This window comes from Chrysochloris asiatica, unplaced genomic scaffold, assembly GCF_000296735.1.
Source record: "Chrysochloris asiatica unplaced genomic scaffold, ChrAsi1.0 scaffold00216, whole genome shotgun sequence".
In the NCBI taxonomy this organism is placed as follows: domain Eukaryota; kingdom Metazoa; phylum Chordata; class Mammalia; order Afrosoricida; family Chrysochloridae; genus Chrysochloris; species Chrysochloris asiatica.
The window spans coordinates 1284849-1302080 of record NW_006408734.1 but is presented as its reverse complement, the minus strand read 5'-3'; the positions used below and the strand labels follow the sequence as shown (position 1 = coordinate 1302080).

Below are 17232 nucleotides of genomic sequence, written 5' to 3'. Positions count from 1 at the left end.
CCAGCTTGAAGGGGCTCATCTTCTGGCACTATATCTGACAGTATTCTGGTGCTTTTCATCATATTTCAATGTTCCATATTATGATGGTTATCTGACAGTGCTCCACTGCTAGTCATAAAGTTTTCTGTGACTAAATATTCTCTAGTAGTCTGTCTCTCTTTCCTACTCTGTTTTAGTCTGGAAGCTCAGCTGACACCTGTCCACCATGGGTGACCCTGCTGGTATTTAAAATACCAGTGGCATAGCTTCCAGAATCACAGCAAGATGTAAGTCACCATAGTAGGACAAACTGACAGATGAGTGATACCCGAATAAACCTAAACCAAGTGGGTTACTAAGAGAACTTGTCTGCAATCATCCACTGATAACACAGACGTGTTTAAATGCTGTTTTTTTTGGACTGAATCCATGCATGTTTGAACTAGAACCCTGATGGTGGTGTGCCAATTAGTTGGTCCTGACTCATAGTGACCTCATATAGGGTTTCTGAGGAGCGACCAATGAGATTGAACCGCCGACCTTGTGTTCCAAACCGACTTTATTATGGTCGAGTGCTTATCCTAGTAAACCACACCAGACCTCTTATGTAAATGATATATATTAAGTTCCGTATGACTCAGCAATGACTATAAAGATATGACCTTAATTTGAGTCTTTAAGCCGTTTGAACTGCAAGGTTGGTGGTTCAAGCTCACCAGCTGCTCCTCGGAAACCTTATACAGAGTCGTCGCTATGGGTCGAAACCGACTTGACAGCACTTAGCAACAACAAAATTAAATATTTTGTTTAATTTATCTACCAATTTGATAACTATATTCCTTTGATGAACTATTTCTTTTACTGTTTCCGGGGCTGTTCTGTCCTATATTGCAGCCACGAGCCACATTTGCTTACTGAGTAGTTCAGATTTGGCCAGTCTGAATTGAGATGTAAATTAACTTTTTTACAAGTTTAAAAATATGCTTGAATTTCAAAGATTTTTGCACAATGAATCAGATGCAAAATATCTCATTACTAATTTTTCTATTGAATGATATGCTGACATGATAATATTTTAGATTTATTGGATTGAATAAATAGATGACTAAAAGTCTTGCAACCATTTCATTTTATCTTTTGGCTGCTAGAAATTTTAAGGAGCGTGGTTGTATAGTGAGTAAAGTTAGCATTCGAAACTATCAGGCATTCCACAGAAGATAGATGAGGCTTTCTGCTCCCGTAGAGGTTTATAGCACTGACCACTGAATACAGGGTCATTATGAGTCAGAACCTACTCCACAGCACACAGTCACCACTGACGTTGTGGGGCAAACCAACCTCATGGTCAAGTGCTCGTCTTACAGCACCACACCAGGACTCTAGACCCCTAATAGCAATACTGTTTTACTTACCCTCATGTTATTGAAAATCTGAATATGTAGATTTGTATTCCTAATTTCAAATTACATAATGCACTCATGTTTCTATTGGATAGCACTGTCCTAGAGTTTTGGATATATTTGTATAAGAAAGTCAGATTGAGAAAGAAATCATTCTTCTCTCTCCATTCTATGTTCAAGGGTTAGAAAATCTAAAGCTAATCATATATTCCAACACTTAAATGACATGTAAAAGATATGCTTGACTCTCAGTTCATTACTGGTTGTAATGCTAAAGTATGTTGTTATGTGCCATCGAGTCGGTAATGACTCATAGCGATCCTATGCACAACAGAAGGAAACAGTGCCCAATCCTGGGCCAACCTCACAATTGTTGCCACGCTTGAGCCCATTGACACTGAAGTATATTATCCCATTCTAAAGTGTACTTTATAATGCAGGAAATAAGGAAAAATAAAACACAAACTTTAAAGAATTGAAAAAGGGAGCATACTTTTGGACTATAGAAAATGCCATTAAGAAAACTAATATAGATGTTGTTGTTAAGTGCCGTTGAGTCAGTTCTGACTCATAGCAACCCAGTACAGGATTTCTGAGGCTTTGTGGGAGCAGGAATCCTCATCTTTATCCAATGGCATGCCTGGTGGGTTCAAACACTAACCTTGTGGTTTGTAATCCAGAGCTTATTTTAAGAGGCACTGCTAACATTTAGGAGTTAACATAATGTAATATAGAATTGTGCTCTCTCCCAGACAGTTTTTTTGTTTTTGTTTTTTAATATAACACACTGAAAGTCCATGATGGGTATATTTAGTGGTTCCCAAGCTGCGAAAAAAAATGTATACTGACAAGAGTATCACTTTGTTTATATATTTTTTTTCTTACACAGAATTATTTGTGAAATAGAGAGGAGCAAAATTTGATGTGGTATAAAGAGATAGAGAGGTTCCTTTTTTCTTTATGATGCCAATGAGAATAATCTTTGATTCTCTTTCTTCCCCATCCCACTCCCATTTCCATGTTTGTTTTATTTTGTTTTGGTTTTTCAAAAAGACATATTTAATACCCTGCTTAGGTTTAGGTTTATTTTCTACTTACTCACTAAATACGGAATAACACTGTTTTGTTTTATATTTGAAAATATAAGGTACATTTCTTTTTCTTTTATTTTTAATTTAACTCTTTGTTTTACAGATGAGGGCAGAAGTGCAGTTGACCAAGCAGGTGGTGCACAGATTGTAATTGACCATTTAAGGTCACTGTGCAGTATAACAGATCCCGCCAATGAGAAGCTCTTGACTGTCTTTTGTGGCATGCTGATGAACTATAGCAATGAGAATGGTAAACAAAACTGAAAACTTGCTTTTATCTTTAAAAATCATCTTTCTTAGAGTGCAAAACAAAAATACTTAAAAAACTGATGAATAAAAATTTCATAATTGATAATTATCCAACAATAATCTACAGTCTTTTACAAAATACAAAATTGTCTAATTTACTAAATGGCAGTAGTGTTTAAAAGATTACCTTGTGTTAATCAGGACCACTCCCCATTCCCCCTGACCCCCAAAAAAGAACAGCTGTTGTATTTTGAGCTTTGCTATGAATAATTTCTTTAAAACTTTGTATTGTGAATTGAGTGAAGGTTTGCAGAGCAGGTCATCTGTTTTACATTCAACTATCTTATACTTTGCTTCATTACAATGATTGCAATGCCTTCCTGTACCAACAGTTAACAGTACTTACCTTTATTCACTTTTACCTATTGTATGCATTCCTTGCTGCATCTTCCACTACCTTCATTGTTTCTCTGCTAACCTCCCTCATGTTGTATGTTGCCTACCCTGTTACCCATGCTAACATGTGTCTACCCCTAGCCTATGAATAATTTCTGCCCCCCTGGCAGAATAATGCGCTGTACTTACAAGGTCAGTTTGAGCCACAAGATCCGTAGTTCAAACCCACCAACTGATCCTTGGAAACCCTATGCAGGGTCACTATGGGTCGGAACCAACTCAACAGCACTTAACAACAACAACCATCATAGATTGTTTGTTTTACTAAGAAAATCTTTTCTTAATGTTTTACATTGGTCTCCAACAATATTTGTCCTTTTGTGATTGGCCAATTTCACTCATCTTAATGTCCTCCAGGTTTATCCATGTTGTGAGGTATTCACAGATTCATTGTTATTCTTCAACACTGCATAATATTCCATTGTGTATATGTACCAAAGTTTAACTGCTCTTCTGTTGATGGGCATTTAGATTGCCTCTGTCTTTTTGCTGGGTAGACAACATACTGAAGAATCCTGTTTTCTTATCCGTTCTGCTCTCTCTGTCCCTTGCCCAGTGCATCTAATCCAGTTAGATTCAGTGTAATTATTGGTATGAACTGATTGTTGTCATTTTGTATGTTTTTTGTGGTACTGCTGGGTTCTTTGTTCCACATAATTTTCTGCACTGAGTTCATTTTGTTTGTGGGTGTTCTTTTCTTTTTTCATTTCTGTTGTGGTAATGTTTACTAAATCGTTATGATTTTCCTCTTTTTTTAATTTTGATGTGTAAGTGTGTTAATATTCTTGAGGTTACCCTGTAATTTATTAACTTTTTCCCTATTTAAAACCATCCATTTTGTCTTGAAATCTACTTCCAAGTAAGTCATTTGGAAATTCTGTATCTACACTATTACCTCTTTTTGCTTTATAGTTTACTTCACTATAAATTGATATCTCTGGTTCCCAAAGTCTTGTAGATTTGAAGAAATTTTAATAAACGTTATCAAAATTGCTTCATATTGATTATATTAATTCCAGGAGTGCCTTTTAAGCACACATGTAATCTATATATAATTATCTTATCTGGATATTAGATATACTTGTTTGTTGTTGTTGTGTGCCGTCGAGTCAATTCCGACCCATAGCAACCCTGTATAGGGTTTCCAAGGAGCAGCTGGTGAGCTTGAGCCACCAACCTTGCAGTTCAAATGACTTGGCAGTCTGATGCATTAGCCCACAGCGCCACCCCAGATTTACTTGTTAGGAGGAAAAAAAAAAATCATTTACTTTGAAAGCTATCCTTAGGAAAATCAAGTTCAGAACAATTGCAAATATTGATTTGGGATATGTAATAAATATTTGTAAAGAATAGTTTCTTTTCTTTCGAAAATATTCTTAGACTCTAACAACTATTCTTAGAATGATCAACTATTATCAGATAGCCTATGTGGTTGTAGTTAAGTGAACATAAAAGTAGTATTAAAGCTTTCACTGAATTCATTTAAGTACAGTGTATCATTTATTCATTCACTCACTGATTTTCCTATATTAATTACTGCATGGATCAGAAACTCAAATTCCTGTAGGTGCCAGGTTAGCACAGGTAGCATAGCACCTTTCTATGGTTTGTTTCATAATGGCAGCTTAGGTTGTAGTCTTTTTGACAGATACATTTTATTTACAGATTAAATATTTTCATGTTTTACTTCATGTGTCATAGAAATACATGACCTCAGAATATTTTTTATTTTGTTTAATTTTGGTAGTTGTGAGTCCAAGTAATAATGAAAAATAATTAGAAAAAAATTTTAAAAATAAACATTGATGACAACTGGCTGCTAACATTGGCCTTGTTTTCTTCGTGACAATATGTCCAACATTTGCCCATTATTTTATTTGAGGGAATAAAATCTGAAAATATAAGGGGGATTCAAAAAATTTGTGGACAAATTCTATTCATTTTTAATTCAATTTTTCCATGAGCTTTTTGCAGTCTCTTCCTATAGTTTTTCATACAATATCTTCTAATGTTGGATTGCATTTGCTTTTTTTTTTTTTTAACACTGTATATAAGCTGGTGTGGTGCTGTAGGATAATGCACTGAACTGCAACTTCAATTTGTACTACATGGTCAATGGTTCAAAACCCACCAGCCACTCTTTGGAAACTGTATACGTAGTAACTACGAGTCAAAATTGTCTCGTCAGCACTTAACAGCAACACCAACAACATACAAACTAAACAAAGCATCTCTTCAGCCTGCATCCTATCTAAGAGCCACCAATTTTAATCTTCAGAATTAAAACTATTCATGATAATATAGAAAATAGTTTTTATTTGTCAGAGAATTAGTCTTGCTATGCATTTAAACTAGTTGTTTGTTCTTTGAAAAAACTGTTCAAATATTTATTTTAAAAAATCTTATCAAATGGTCAAATGATTTTCAGAAGCATTACTAATTCTGGGATTTAAAAGTGTATTGAGAAGGTAAGGATTAATGACGTACAGAATACACAGTATAAATGTATGCTGTTGTGGTTAAGTGCCGTCTAGTCGATTCCAACTCATAGAGTCCCTGTATAGGGTTTCTGAGCAGCAGGTGGTGAGTTTGAACCGCTCACCTAATGGTTCAAACCGGCCTTGCGGTCCAGTGCGTATCCTACAGGGCCATACCAGGCCTCCATGTGTAAATGAATAGTAAATTTAGTTTTTTGAGAGATTTTTTTCCCCTAGTGTACAAGTATTACCAAGGAATAATGTAGATACTTTGGAAAGTTATATTAACTTTTTTCATAACTTATTGGACTAGTAGTATTTTTTAATTCTATAATCTAAAATTTCAATGGCCCTTTAAAAACTTTTTAATATATAAAATAGAAGTCATATAATAAAATGGAAGTAATCCTTAGTATTTTCATGGTGCAAGTGCCAAATTCATAACTCTTCTATCTTCTGCTTTCTTGTTACATTGTCTTTATTGAGCATCATAGTGCTCTTTAACTTACTTTATATCCTCATTGTTGTGTCCATTACTTGCTTAGTCTGTGTGTGTGTGTTTAAAGATTTTTCAAATTAAACACTGGGTCTTTATTAACATCATACGTAGCATGTGGTATTGATCTTGTACACATGAATGAGTCACTGAGACTAAAAAGCAGTAGAGATTTCCAAACTCAGGGTTATCGTTGCTAAGTGCTTTCAAGTCAGATCTGACTCATTGTGACCCAGTGTAGGGTTTCCAAGGTGCAACTGGTACAATGAACCCCCAACCTTTCAGTTAGTAGTCCAGTACCTATCCTACATCATCACACCCAGACTTCAAACTCAGGAGGCACATTTTAATTAGTGCTGACATATCTTTTTATGTGTATTAATTTTAGTACACAATTCTCTGCTAGTGTTTGAGTAGAAAATTTGAATGATAATGATCTCCTTTCTACTCCAGCAGAAGGAATCCTGGTGTAATGCTGTAGGATAAGCTCTACTTATAAACTGCTAACCACAGAGTTGGCAGTTCAAAAACTCATTTGCTCCTCAGAAACCTTTTACAGGATCACTATGAGTAAAAACCAACTCAACAGCACTTTATAACAATGCCAGCAGAAAACTATATTTTGTTCTTGGTCCCATTGACTTAAGCATTAGTCATAATTTGGGAGTTTTTCTTTAGCTCCTTTGACACAGTTTTTTAAATGTGCAGATAAAAAGGTAATAAAATGGCCACAACATCCTACCAATGTAATTTTTTGAAACATTTGCAAATTTTTTTTTACTAATCCTAAAAGTGCTAAGTATATTGTAAGTAACATTTAAATAATAGTACAAATGTATTACAGGTTTACTCACTGATTAAGCAATTAAATGTGTTTCTACTCAGGCAGGTAAAGCGTGGAATACCTGAGTAGTAAAAGTTGGAATTGCTGACTTAACTAGTTAAATTGAACCCAGTGTTTTATAATGAAAATCATATTTAATAGTAAGTTAGACATTTTTAAAACTTTAGTAGATAATCAGTTCTAAATTCATCCTTTTAGAAAAGCATACCTGTTTTTAAAGTAGATAAAAAGCCCTATTCAATTCTGTGAGTTTCTGAAATAGTCTAAGTAGCTGATTTGACAGTTGTGGCTGGAGAAAAGGCATGTTGATATTTGAGTCTGAGGAAATATGCTGAAATTCCTACATTTTTCTTCACCTAGTTATAACTTTGGGGAGCCTGGTGCTCCATATGCTAAGCACTGGACTTTGAACCATAAAGGCGGTGGTTCTACCTCACCAGCCACTCTGCAGGAAAAAAATAAGGCTTTCTGCTCCTGCTAAGATTTAAAGCCTGGAAAAGCTTGTATAGGGTCACAGTGAGTCCGAATAGATTTGACAGCGCCTAACAACAATAGCAGCAGCAGCAGTTATAACTTTAACATTTTAGTTGATCTATAAGCAAAGGACACAAGCCTTTTATTGTAAATATTTTTTTATCTTTTAAGTCTCTTGTATCTTTTTTTCCCTTTGTTTACCCAGTGCCAAACCATTTCAGTGAAGACTGAAATTTTATTCAGTTATTAATGTTTTTTAGTCATACTATTTTAGCACATAGTACGATTTTGGAGAGCATTTATTGATTCACTTTTGTGAATAGTTAACAGTCTGTAAAATTTTTTATTAACAACATCTTAGAAGAAAATCTTTGAAGAAAAGTGTTAGTGAGATGCGTTTTCTTTATTAATAAAGTTTAGACTCTTGCCTACTACATTAGTTGATATCCTTATTTACATAGATGGGCAGTACAGAAAGTGGCATTGAAAACATATTGGTACCAGATCTGTAATGAAAAATTTATAATAGATGATCCACAAACTTGATAAATTTGTGTCCTTGAGTGTTAACTGCAAGCTTGAATGAAAGTGAATAGTAATCTAAAGCAAAGCACAAGAAAAAGCAAAAACAACAACAACAAAACAGTACCATAGAGTTAGTTACTATTCATAGCAACCTTGTATAGGATTTCCGAGACTCTACGGCTGTACGGGTGCAGGTAGCCTCATCCTTCTTCTGCAGAGCAGTTGATAGATTTGAATTGCTGACTTTGTGTTTAGCCATTTATGTTTTTCCTGTAGCACCTTATTAGCTTAAAACTTTGTTTACTAGTATACAAATGTGGCTACCATTATTGTTGTAATAAAAGTAATAATGATTAATCAGTAAATGCCTTTTTGAAACTCTGAAATTGAAGGTTTAAATTTTTTCTTAATACACCTATACTAGAGACACAAAATAAAAAAAAGTTTATTTTTGTTATTGTTTTATAGTAGCTCTAAATAAGGAGCTCTGGTAGCGTAGTGGTTACAAATCGGGCTGCTAACTTCAAGGTCGGCAGTTCAAAATCACCAGTGGTTCCACAGGAGAAAGATGAGGCGTTCTGCTCCCGTAAGGATTTATAGCCTCAGAAACCCTGTGCAGGATCACTGTGAGTCGGAACCACCGACTCCACGGAACTTAACAACAACAAATAAAGTTGTAACTGGTGTAAAGCAGTAAAGATTGTTTTATAAAAGCTGTGCTGTAAGAAAGTAGTGACAATAAACATCAGGAAAGAAAAATTTAGTTTTTCCTTTTAAGGTTTTTAACACAGTCTAATTTTTTCATCTGATCTTTATCATATATATGACTATATGTGTCATACGTATATGTTAATGTATTGTTGTTAAGTGACATTGAGTCAATTCCAAGTTATAGAAACCCTGTACAGGTTTTCTGAGGAGCAGCTGGTGGGTTTGGACTGCCAACCTTGTGGTTCACAGTCTAGTTCTGATCATACAGTGCCATACCTGGAGTCCAGGTTTATGTATATATGCACATATAAGCATTACATATGTAGTTTACAAATAAACTGACTTACTTTTCTCTGCTGGATTGTGAACTACAAAGTCAGCAGTTCAAATCCACCAGCTGGTCCTTGGAAGCCCTATATAGGGTTGCTGTGAGTTGAAACCAACTTGGCAGCACTCAACAGCAACATCTGTCCTGGCTTGGCACTCGGGGATAATGCACTGGACCGCAAGGTCAGTGGTTTAAATTCTCTAGTTATTCCTCATAAATTCTATACCGGGTCTCTGTGAGTCAGAACCAACTTCACAGCACTTTACAACAACAACACATACATTACTGGGGGTGCAGTGGCTCCATAAGATAAACATTGGACTGCAAACCTCAAGAATATGCAGTTTGATCACACCAGCTGCTCTGTGGTAGAAAAATGACGCATTCTGCCCCCATGAAGATTTAAAGCTTAGGAAACCCCATACAGGGTCTCTCCGAGTCAGAACCTACTGGATGACACTTAACAACAACAATAACAATATCTTATTAACTCCTTGTCCTGGTGTAGCTCTGTAGGATAAGCACTGGACTGCAAACCACTAGGTCAGTGATTCAAACCCACCAGCTGCTCCTTGGAAACCCTGTAAAGTGTTGCTATGAGTCAGAATTAACTAGATGGAACTTAACAACAACGTTGAATTGCTTGTTTCTCTTTCTGTGTACCCTAAAATCTCACTGGGATATTCTCACTATAATTTTCTACATGGTCTTAATGATAACTGAACTTTAGTTAAAGAGTGGCAGTCTGTTCTATTTAGGAAACACAACTCCTGGTGTATGTTATTTAATCATGACAATTAGATGTAAGTGTTAAATGCAATGCTTATATTCTATTGTTTAAAATAGACCTGTAATGTGTTTTCTCTAATTTAAAAATCATTTAATATGTAATTAATTTTAGCTACCACTTTCATACTATTCATTTTTCTAGTGAAGTCAGTTCAATTAGTTTAGTTTAATTGTTCTTCATACTTAAAATGGGGAAAATAGAAACTGATAAGGAGTAATTCTAATCAATAATAAAAATACTTGGTCTTTTAAGCTATATGGATATCTTTAATACTTTTTGTTTTCTATTAAAAATGAGAAAGCGTTTCCTGGAACGTATCTAGAAAAACAGTTTGCTTTAAATGAGTAAACAACTATTGCTAAAGTTTGCTTAGTATAGATACAAATGAATTAATAATTCCACTTATTTTCTGAATACTAAAGTGTTATTTTTTTTAAATGAGAATACAATAAAAATCTATAAATGCCAGAACCTGTGTAAGCTGGAAATCTGTCAGAGAAGAAATACTCAAATATTTTTCACTGAAATGAGAGACATAAAATATTTTTTTCCCTGTCAAAACTCATAAGATCTAGAAAAGCAAGAGGTAGCCCTGTTGAGTTCTGTCTCTTACAGATTTCACTATAGAAAGATTATCTTTTTTGTCTTGCAATTCATTGTATTTTTATTGTAGTAGTTTTTGTTGTTATGTGTCATTGAGTTGGTTCTAAACAATATAACAACAGAACAAAATAGTCTCATCATACATCAGTTTTTAATTATGATATTAATTTTTATTCATATTATGAATTCTCAATTCTATTTTAACTACATTTTCTTTCCTTTTTTTATGAAGACATGGTGTTTTAAACTCACATCTTTTTAATACTAGTTATGTTTAGTCTAATACAAAGAGCATTAAGACTTTTATTACACAGCTGAGTAGTTATTGTTGTTGTTGTTAAGTGTTGTCAAGTCGGTTCCAACTCATAGCAACCCATATAGAGTTTCTGAGAAGCACCTGGTGAGTATGAACCACCAACCTTGAGGGTCAGTGGTTTGTCCCACAGTGCCATACCAGGACTCTGAGAAGGTAGTAGGCTTTTTGTAACAATTACTAACTGTTGTTCTCTCTATAAAAAGTACTGAATTTTTACTTTGTTCAATAGCACTTTCTTACCAATTTATTTAAAACCAGTTACATTCATGAAATTCTGCTACAAATGATATTTTAAATAAACAGCCTTACAGATGGAAGGAGAACAGTTTTGTGTGTCATGCTAATTCAGTCTATTAAACTTGATAAATTAGAGTAGGTTAGTTTTTAATCATAATCTTCCTAGATGATTATTATAATAATGCTGTTACTTAATACACTAAGAACTTGGTTTTTTAGTAGTGTTATAATGATTAAATGCACATTGTGACCTTCTTCTACATGGTCAAGGATTAGAATTAATACTCAGGTTTGTCCATTATAGAATAATTTCTGTGTACAAGAATTAATCAAATTTTAATACAAAAATGAGATTATTATGGTAGTTTCAAGGACATTGCCATAGATAAAGTAGAGGGTGAGCAAAAAAGAGGAAGACCTTCAATGAGAGGGATTGACACAGTGACTGTCAACAGTGGGTTCAAGCATAGGAAGGACTGTGAGGAAGACACGGGACTGGGAAGGGTTTTACTGTGTTGTGCATATGGTCGCTGAGTCAGAGCCAACTCAGCATCTAACAACAAAGATGTGTAGTATTTCCTTATTGGGCTCTTTTGGAAAAGTATGCCTGAATGAAATTTATTTTATTTTGTGTTGTAAATTTATAGAAAATAAATCATCTAAATCTGTGGATATATTTATTACATGTGTGGGTGGCTCTGTGGGTTAATGCACTGGACAGCAAGGTCGGTTTGAACTGCAGTGTTTAGTGGTTCAAGCTCACCAGCCGCTCCTTTAAAACCTGGAGCTATGAGTCAGAACCAACTCAATAGCATTTAACAACAACATACACAGTTTACCACCATTAACAATTATTTTACTATTGCAATAATAGTTATGTATTTATAATTCAACTTATTGATAGAATTTTAACATATGAAGCACATAGGGAACACTTACCTGTATGAATATTCAGATCGTACCAATAAATCTGACTCTTGCAAATGTCTGGTGTTCATGCTAATATTACTACATTAGTTGAAACAGGCCATCCTCTGCAAGCACATAATCACAAGTATGTGATCTAATAAAGTACATGTGTAGAAATGTCAGAAATAACAATGAAACAAGTATTCAACTCTACGGTGAATTATAGAATAATATAATTTATTAATAGACTTTATTATTAAAGAGAATAATTGAATTTAGTCAAATATCAATGCACCTCTGATTTAGGCCATTTAGAAAGTCCACTGAGAGAAATTGTTTAGTATATCTTGTTAGTGTCTTAAAATAAAACGTTTGGTGTCTTAAAAAAACAAAACTTGTGTAATTGTTAAAGTGTAAACAAAAATTAAATTCTAACAGTACTGTGGGGTAACTAGCAATGTTGTTGTTGCTATTGTTAAGTGCCGTTGAGTCAGCTCCAACTCATAGTGACCCTGTGTAAGTTTCTGAGGAGCAGCTGGTGTACTTGAACCACTCACTGACTTTATGGACCAGTGTGTTATCCCACAGCGCCACACCAGGAATTCGTAATAACGTTGTTGTAAAGTGCCATTGAGTCGGTTCCGACCCATAGTGACCCTGTAAAGGGTTTCCAATGAGCAGCTGGTGAGCTTGAACCACCGACCTTGCAGTTCAAATAAATGGCTTTGCAGTCTGGCACATTAACCTACAGCACCACACCAGGACTCCGTAATAACATTAACCTGGCATTTATCTTAGATTTGCTATAAAAATTCATGTACTGTAAATGCTAGCCTGTATCTCTACAGTGTTTAGTGCATTAAGACTAAAGTTGTCAAAGATTTCATTTTGCTTGGATCAACACTCACAAAAGCAGCAGTCAAGAAATCAAATGACGTATTGCAGTAGGCAAATCTACTGCACAAGATATCTTTAAAATGTTGAAGAGCAAAGACGTCAGTATGAGGACTAAGATGCACCTGACCCAAGCTATGATATTTTTCAGTAACCTCAATACATGAGAAAGTTGGACAGTGAATAAGGAAGACCGTAGAAGAATTGATGGCATTTAAGTTATAGTATTAGAGGAGAATATTAAAAGTACAATGGACTGCCAGAACAACAAACAAATCTGTATTGGAAGAAGTACAGCAAGAATGCTCCTTGGAAGACAGGATGGCCAGCCTGTATCCCTCATACTTAGGACGTATTGTCAGGAGGGACCAGTCACTGGAGAAAGATACCATGTTTGGTGAAGTGGAGGGTCAGAGGAAAAGAGGAAGATCACCAATGAAATGGATTGGCACAGTGGCAGCAGCGATGGGCTCAGGTGTCACAACAATTATGAGGTTGGCCCAGGACTGTGCAGTGTTTCATTCTGTTGTGCATGGGGTCACTATGAGTTGGTACCAACTTGATGGCATCTAACAACAACAAAAATATCTCAACAGTGCCATATGAAAAATCACTCCTGACATTTTTGCAAGTAAAAGCTGTTTAAATTGCAGTTAGTAATTCTCTTTCAAAAGACCAGTTTTTACTTAAAAAGGAATAATTTCTTTCCGAAATAAAAGCATAGCCTTATTAAAATTAGAGTAGACATACCTCAAAGTTTCCTTTGTAGCAGTATACATTATAATAAGAATTAATGTGTTGTACATAATGTAACCTGGTGTGGCACTACAACTTAATGAACTGGACTGCAGGTGGGTTTGAACCACAAGGTCAGCGGTTCAAGCTCACCAGCTGCTCCTGGAAACCTATACCAGGACGCTGTACATGAGTCGGAACCAACTCGATGGCACTTAGCAACAAAAACAGTAAGGGAAAAGTTATGTAGTAGATTAAAGATAAAGTTGTTCTAGATGTCATTTGATTAAGAATAGTAAATGAGTAGATCTCTTTTTTTTCTTACTGCTTGTGATTTTTGCTTTTGGGTTTTTGTTGTCATTGCAATTTACATTCACTCATTTAGGTAATTTTGTCATTTGTCTAACATGTATATAATAAGGGATTGTTTGCTCTATAGAGGCTATATCAGAGCTCAGAAAGTTTTGAATTAGTTTTTCCTGTTTTCAGACTTTTAGAACAAAAGAAATATGCAAATCTGTTGTTTTAAATCTCATATGTTCTCTTTCTTTGGGAAATTGTTATGTGACATTGAATTGAAATTTAAATTAAAGGAGTAATCTGGGTCTAAGACATAATGCACATTTTCCTCAAAGAAGACCTTAAGAAAGAATTAATTTAAAGTTACATAATATCTCCCATTTTCTGTGCTCAACACTAGGTTCTCCATTTTCCTGATCAATCAGTAAAAGAGTTACTAAGTAATAAGAAACTGAAAAGGAGGTCTTTTATTGTACCTGCACTTGTCTTTGTGTAACGTTCTTAACCACTAATCATCCTCTTGATGGCTGTATTTAAATCAACTTTCTTTTCAGTGCTACCAGAGAGCGAAACTTGCTTAAACTCACAACTTCTGCCTCACTATTAGACATAATTTCTAATTTCCACATCCTTTTGCTGAAATATAAATATGCCATTGTTGTTGTTAAGTGTTATTGAGTTGGTTCCAACTGATAGAGACGCTCTATTGGGTTTTCAAGGAGCAGCAGTTGGGTTTAAACTACCAGACTTACGGTTAGCAGACCAGTGCTTATCTTGCAGTATCACACCAGGACTCCAAATATATCATTAATCCAGGGCAATTTTCTTCAATCTGTGTTATGCCCAAATGGTTTTGGGTCAGTTTGTATTAGAACTTCTCAACAAGACTATTTGCTTGTTTGCAGTTTTTCAACATTGTGTAATTCCTTTTACAGTTTGCTGTGGTGTGCGGTGGAGTTGCTTCTGACTCATAGGAACCCTGTATACAGTTTTCAAGGCTGTAAATCTTTACAGGAGCAGAAAGCTTCATCTTTCTCCCGCGGAACAGCTGGTAGTTTTGAACTGCTGACCTTGAGGTTAGCAGCCCAATTCGTAACCACTAGCTACCAGAGCTGCTTTCCTTTGATAGTAGGTAGGGTTTTTATACAAACCCTGTACAAGGTCGCTATGAGTCAGATACAACTTGACAGCATGTAACAAAGACAACAACATCTTTGTAAATAGGATTAATGCAGTCTATATACTGTGACTAGTTTACATGCCATGTTCATACACTAATGTTAAACTGTATTTTGAATTGTGTGTCTCTGTATCTTTGAAACAGTTTCATCATTAAATTCTGTTTACCAATAACCTGATAACATTGCCTTTTCTTAGGCTTGAGCTAAGCATTTTATAATCTTAAGAATATATTACTTTAAAGAAAGAAAAGAATATATTACTTTTATAATTGATCAACATAGCATCAATTGAGTTAATAGAATTCTTTGGTATTTTTCTGGGCTTATAATCTAGTCTATACCAATGTTTTAAACATTAAACTTAAAACTCAGGGGGAAAAGGTTCTTCAACTTGAGATCTTCTCTCCAGATCTCCATTCTTTGGAGTTTCCATGTGTGACCTGAAGAACTTGGGACCATTGAAATTCAAATGTAGGTAGGTAAGTGTTCACACCAGCGCATGTGTTGATTGCCTTATATCTCTTTGTATATGCATCTGTATTGCACCCCCTCAGTGCCTTTCTTCCTTTTCTTCCCATAGATCATGTAGGGCCTGTGCCATTTTGATATTTTGTAAATTTGTAATTCTGTACTTTAGTCAGTATTTGTCTGTGATGTGTATTGGGAACAATTTTATTTTTTTAAGTCTTCAGACCTTTATGACATTGTGTTGTCTAAAAACTGTTTTTCACACATAATTGTTTGCTGTGTATGGGCCTGGGTTGCATTTTTTATGAATTGTGTTTGTTGAACTCTGATTTTGATTGTTGAATTCCTCTGAAGTTGCTGGTATTTGTTGAGGGGTATAAAAGTCTCTGGTTTCCTATTGTTTCGCTTATTGTTTTAAATGTAGTCAGAGTATTTAAACTATTTCTGGTTCTAAGAATTTTTTCCAATTAGTCATTCATTTACCAATAATATTCCTTAACATTCATGATAGTCTGGAAATGAGTTATTGTCCTGTGTAGTTTTCTTTGGACAATAGAAAAAAATCCATCAAAATTAAACATGTGTTTCCTGGGATAAGAAAAATTAATACCAATATGTTCTATACAAATGAGACCCTCATTAATCCAAAATAAATTAATGATAACATGTAATTATAACTGAAATAGGTATATAGGCTCAGTCTCAAAATATCAGAGTTAACTAGAATTCCTACTCAAGCAAGGTGAGATATTCAACTTCTCTATTATTGTAGTTTCTTTCAAAATATTTGAGTACCAAAAGTTAAGATCCCTACTAGTGTAGCACTGTTGGATAAGCATCAGACTGCTAACCGCAGGGTCTGCAGTTTAAACCCACTAGCCACTCCTTGGAAACCCTCTACAGGGTCGCTGTGAGTTGAAACTAACTTGATGGTACTTAACAAATCTACCAAGAACTTAATCAAACTTCAGAATCTCTTTCGTGTTCCTCATGCCTACCTCAAACCTCTAGTAAAAATTAGATTGTCCTCTGGACAGCAGTTCTCTAGATAATTTCATAATCATAAAATTATTATTAAAAGAGCCATATATATATATATATATATATGTACGCTATATTTTAAAGTAAAAGTATTTTAAATAAATTATTCAGTATTGCATTTAAAAATTATAAACCATTATGTTAACATATATAACTAAATTTTCAGTAATAGTGACTCAGAATAAATATATTTTATTTTACTGTCAGTATATGATAGTAAAGAATATATAATGACCAAAAGTACAATTCATGGTAAGGCGCCTGCAGTTTTACTTACCATAGTTATTAGGATCCTTAGTGTAAATGTTTAGACACTGAAAAAAAAATTTCTAAAGGGCAGATATTTCTTGATATTAATGAAAACCTATTTTACTTTTGTAGTCCTCTGAAAGTTTCAGGGACCCCAGGGGTCCATGGACCACACTTTGAGAAGCAGTGTCTGTTTATCCATAAAATACAAATTTGTATCATCTTGTTTCAGTAAAGCTTTTTTACCCCCCGGGCCTTCATTATCCAAGGAGAACAACATGCCTCCAATACATCTGGACCTATAGTATCATAGAACTAGATATAAAATAAGGGTCCAAAGTGAGTCTGCCCAATTGGATGACTACAAGTTTTCTATTTATTTGTGTGTCGTATGTGTGTTGTATGTGATACATAATTAATTTGACTCCTGGGTCACTTTAAAACACATTTTCACAAAGCATTGTGATTTAAATAATTCA

At 34.7% G+C, this 17232-nt stretch overlaps 1 protein-coding gene across 6 annotated transcripts in view; it reads left to right on the top strand.

Annotated features, from left to right (window-relative positions):
* RAP1GDS1 (RAP1, GTP-GDP dissociation stimulator 1) overlaps nt 1-17232 on the top strand; it is a 219188-nt gene that overhangs the window by 134119 nt on the left and 67837 nt on the right. For 3 of the 6 annotated variants that reach the window (XM_006872952.1, XM_006872951.1, XM_006872953.1), the window contains exon 5: nt 2574-2720. The exons of the other annotated variants lie outside the window; for them this stretch is intronic. In XM_006872952.1, the coding sequence (XP_006873014.1) occupies nt 2574-2720 (147 nt within the window). The remainder of the gene's footprint in view (nt 1-2573; nt 2721-17232) is intronic. 6 annotated transcript variants of the gene reach the window in all.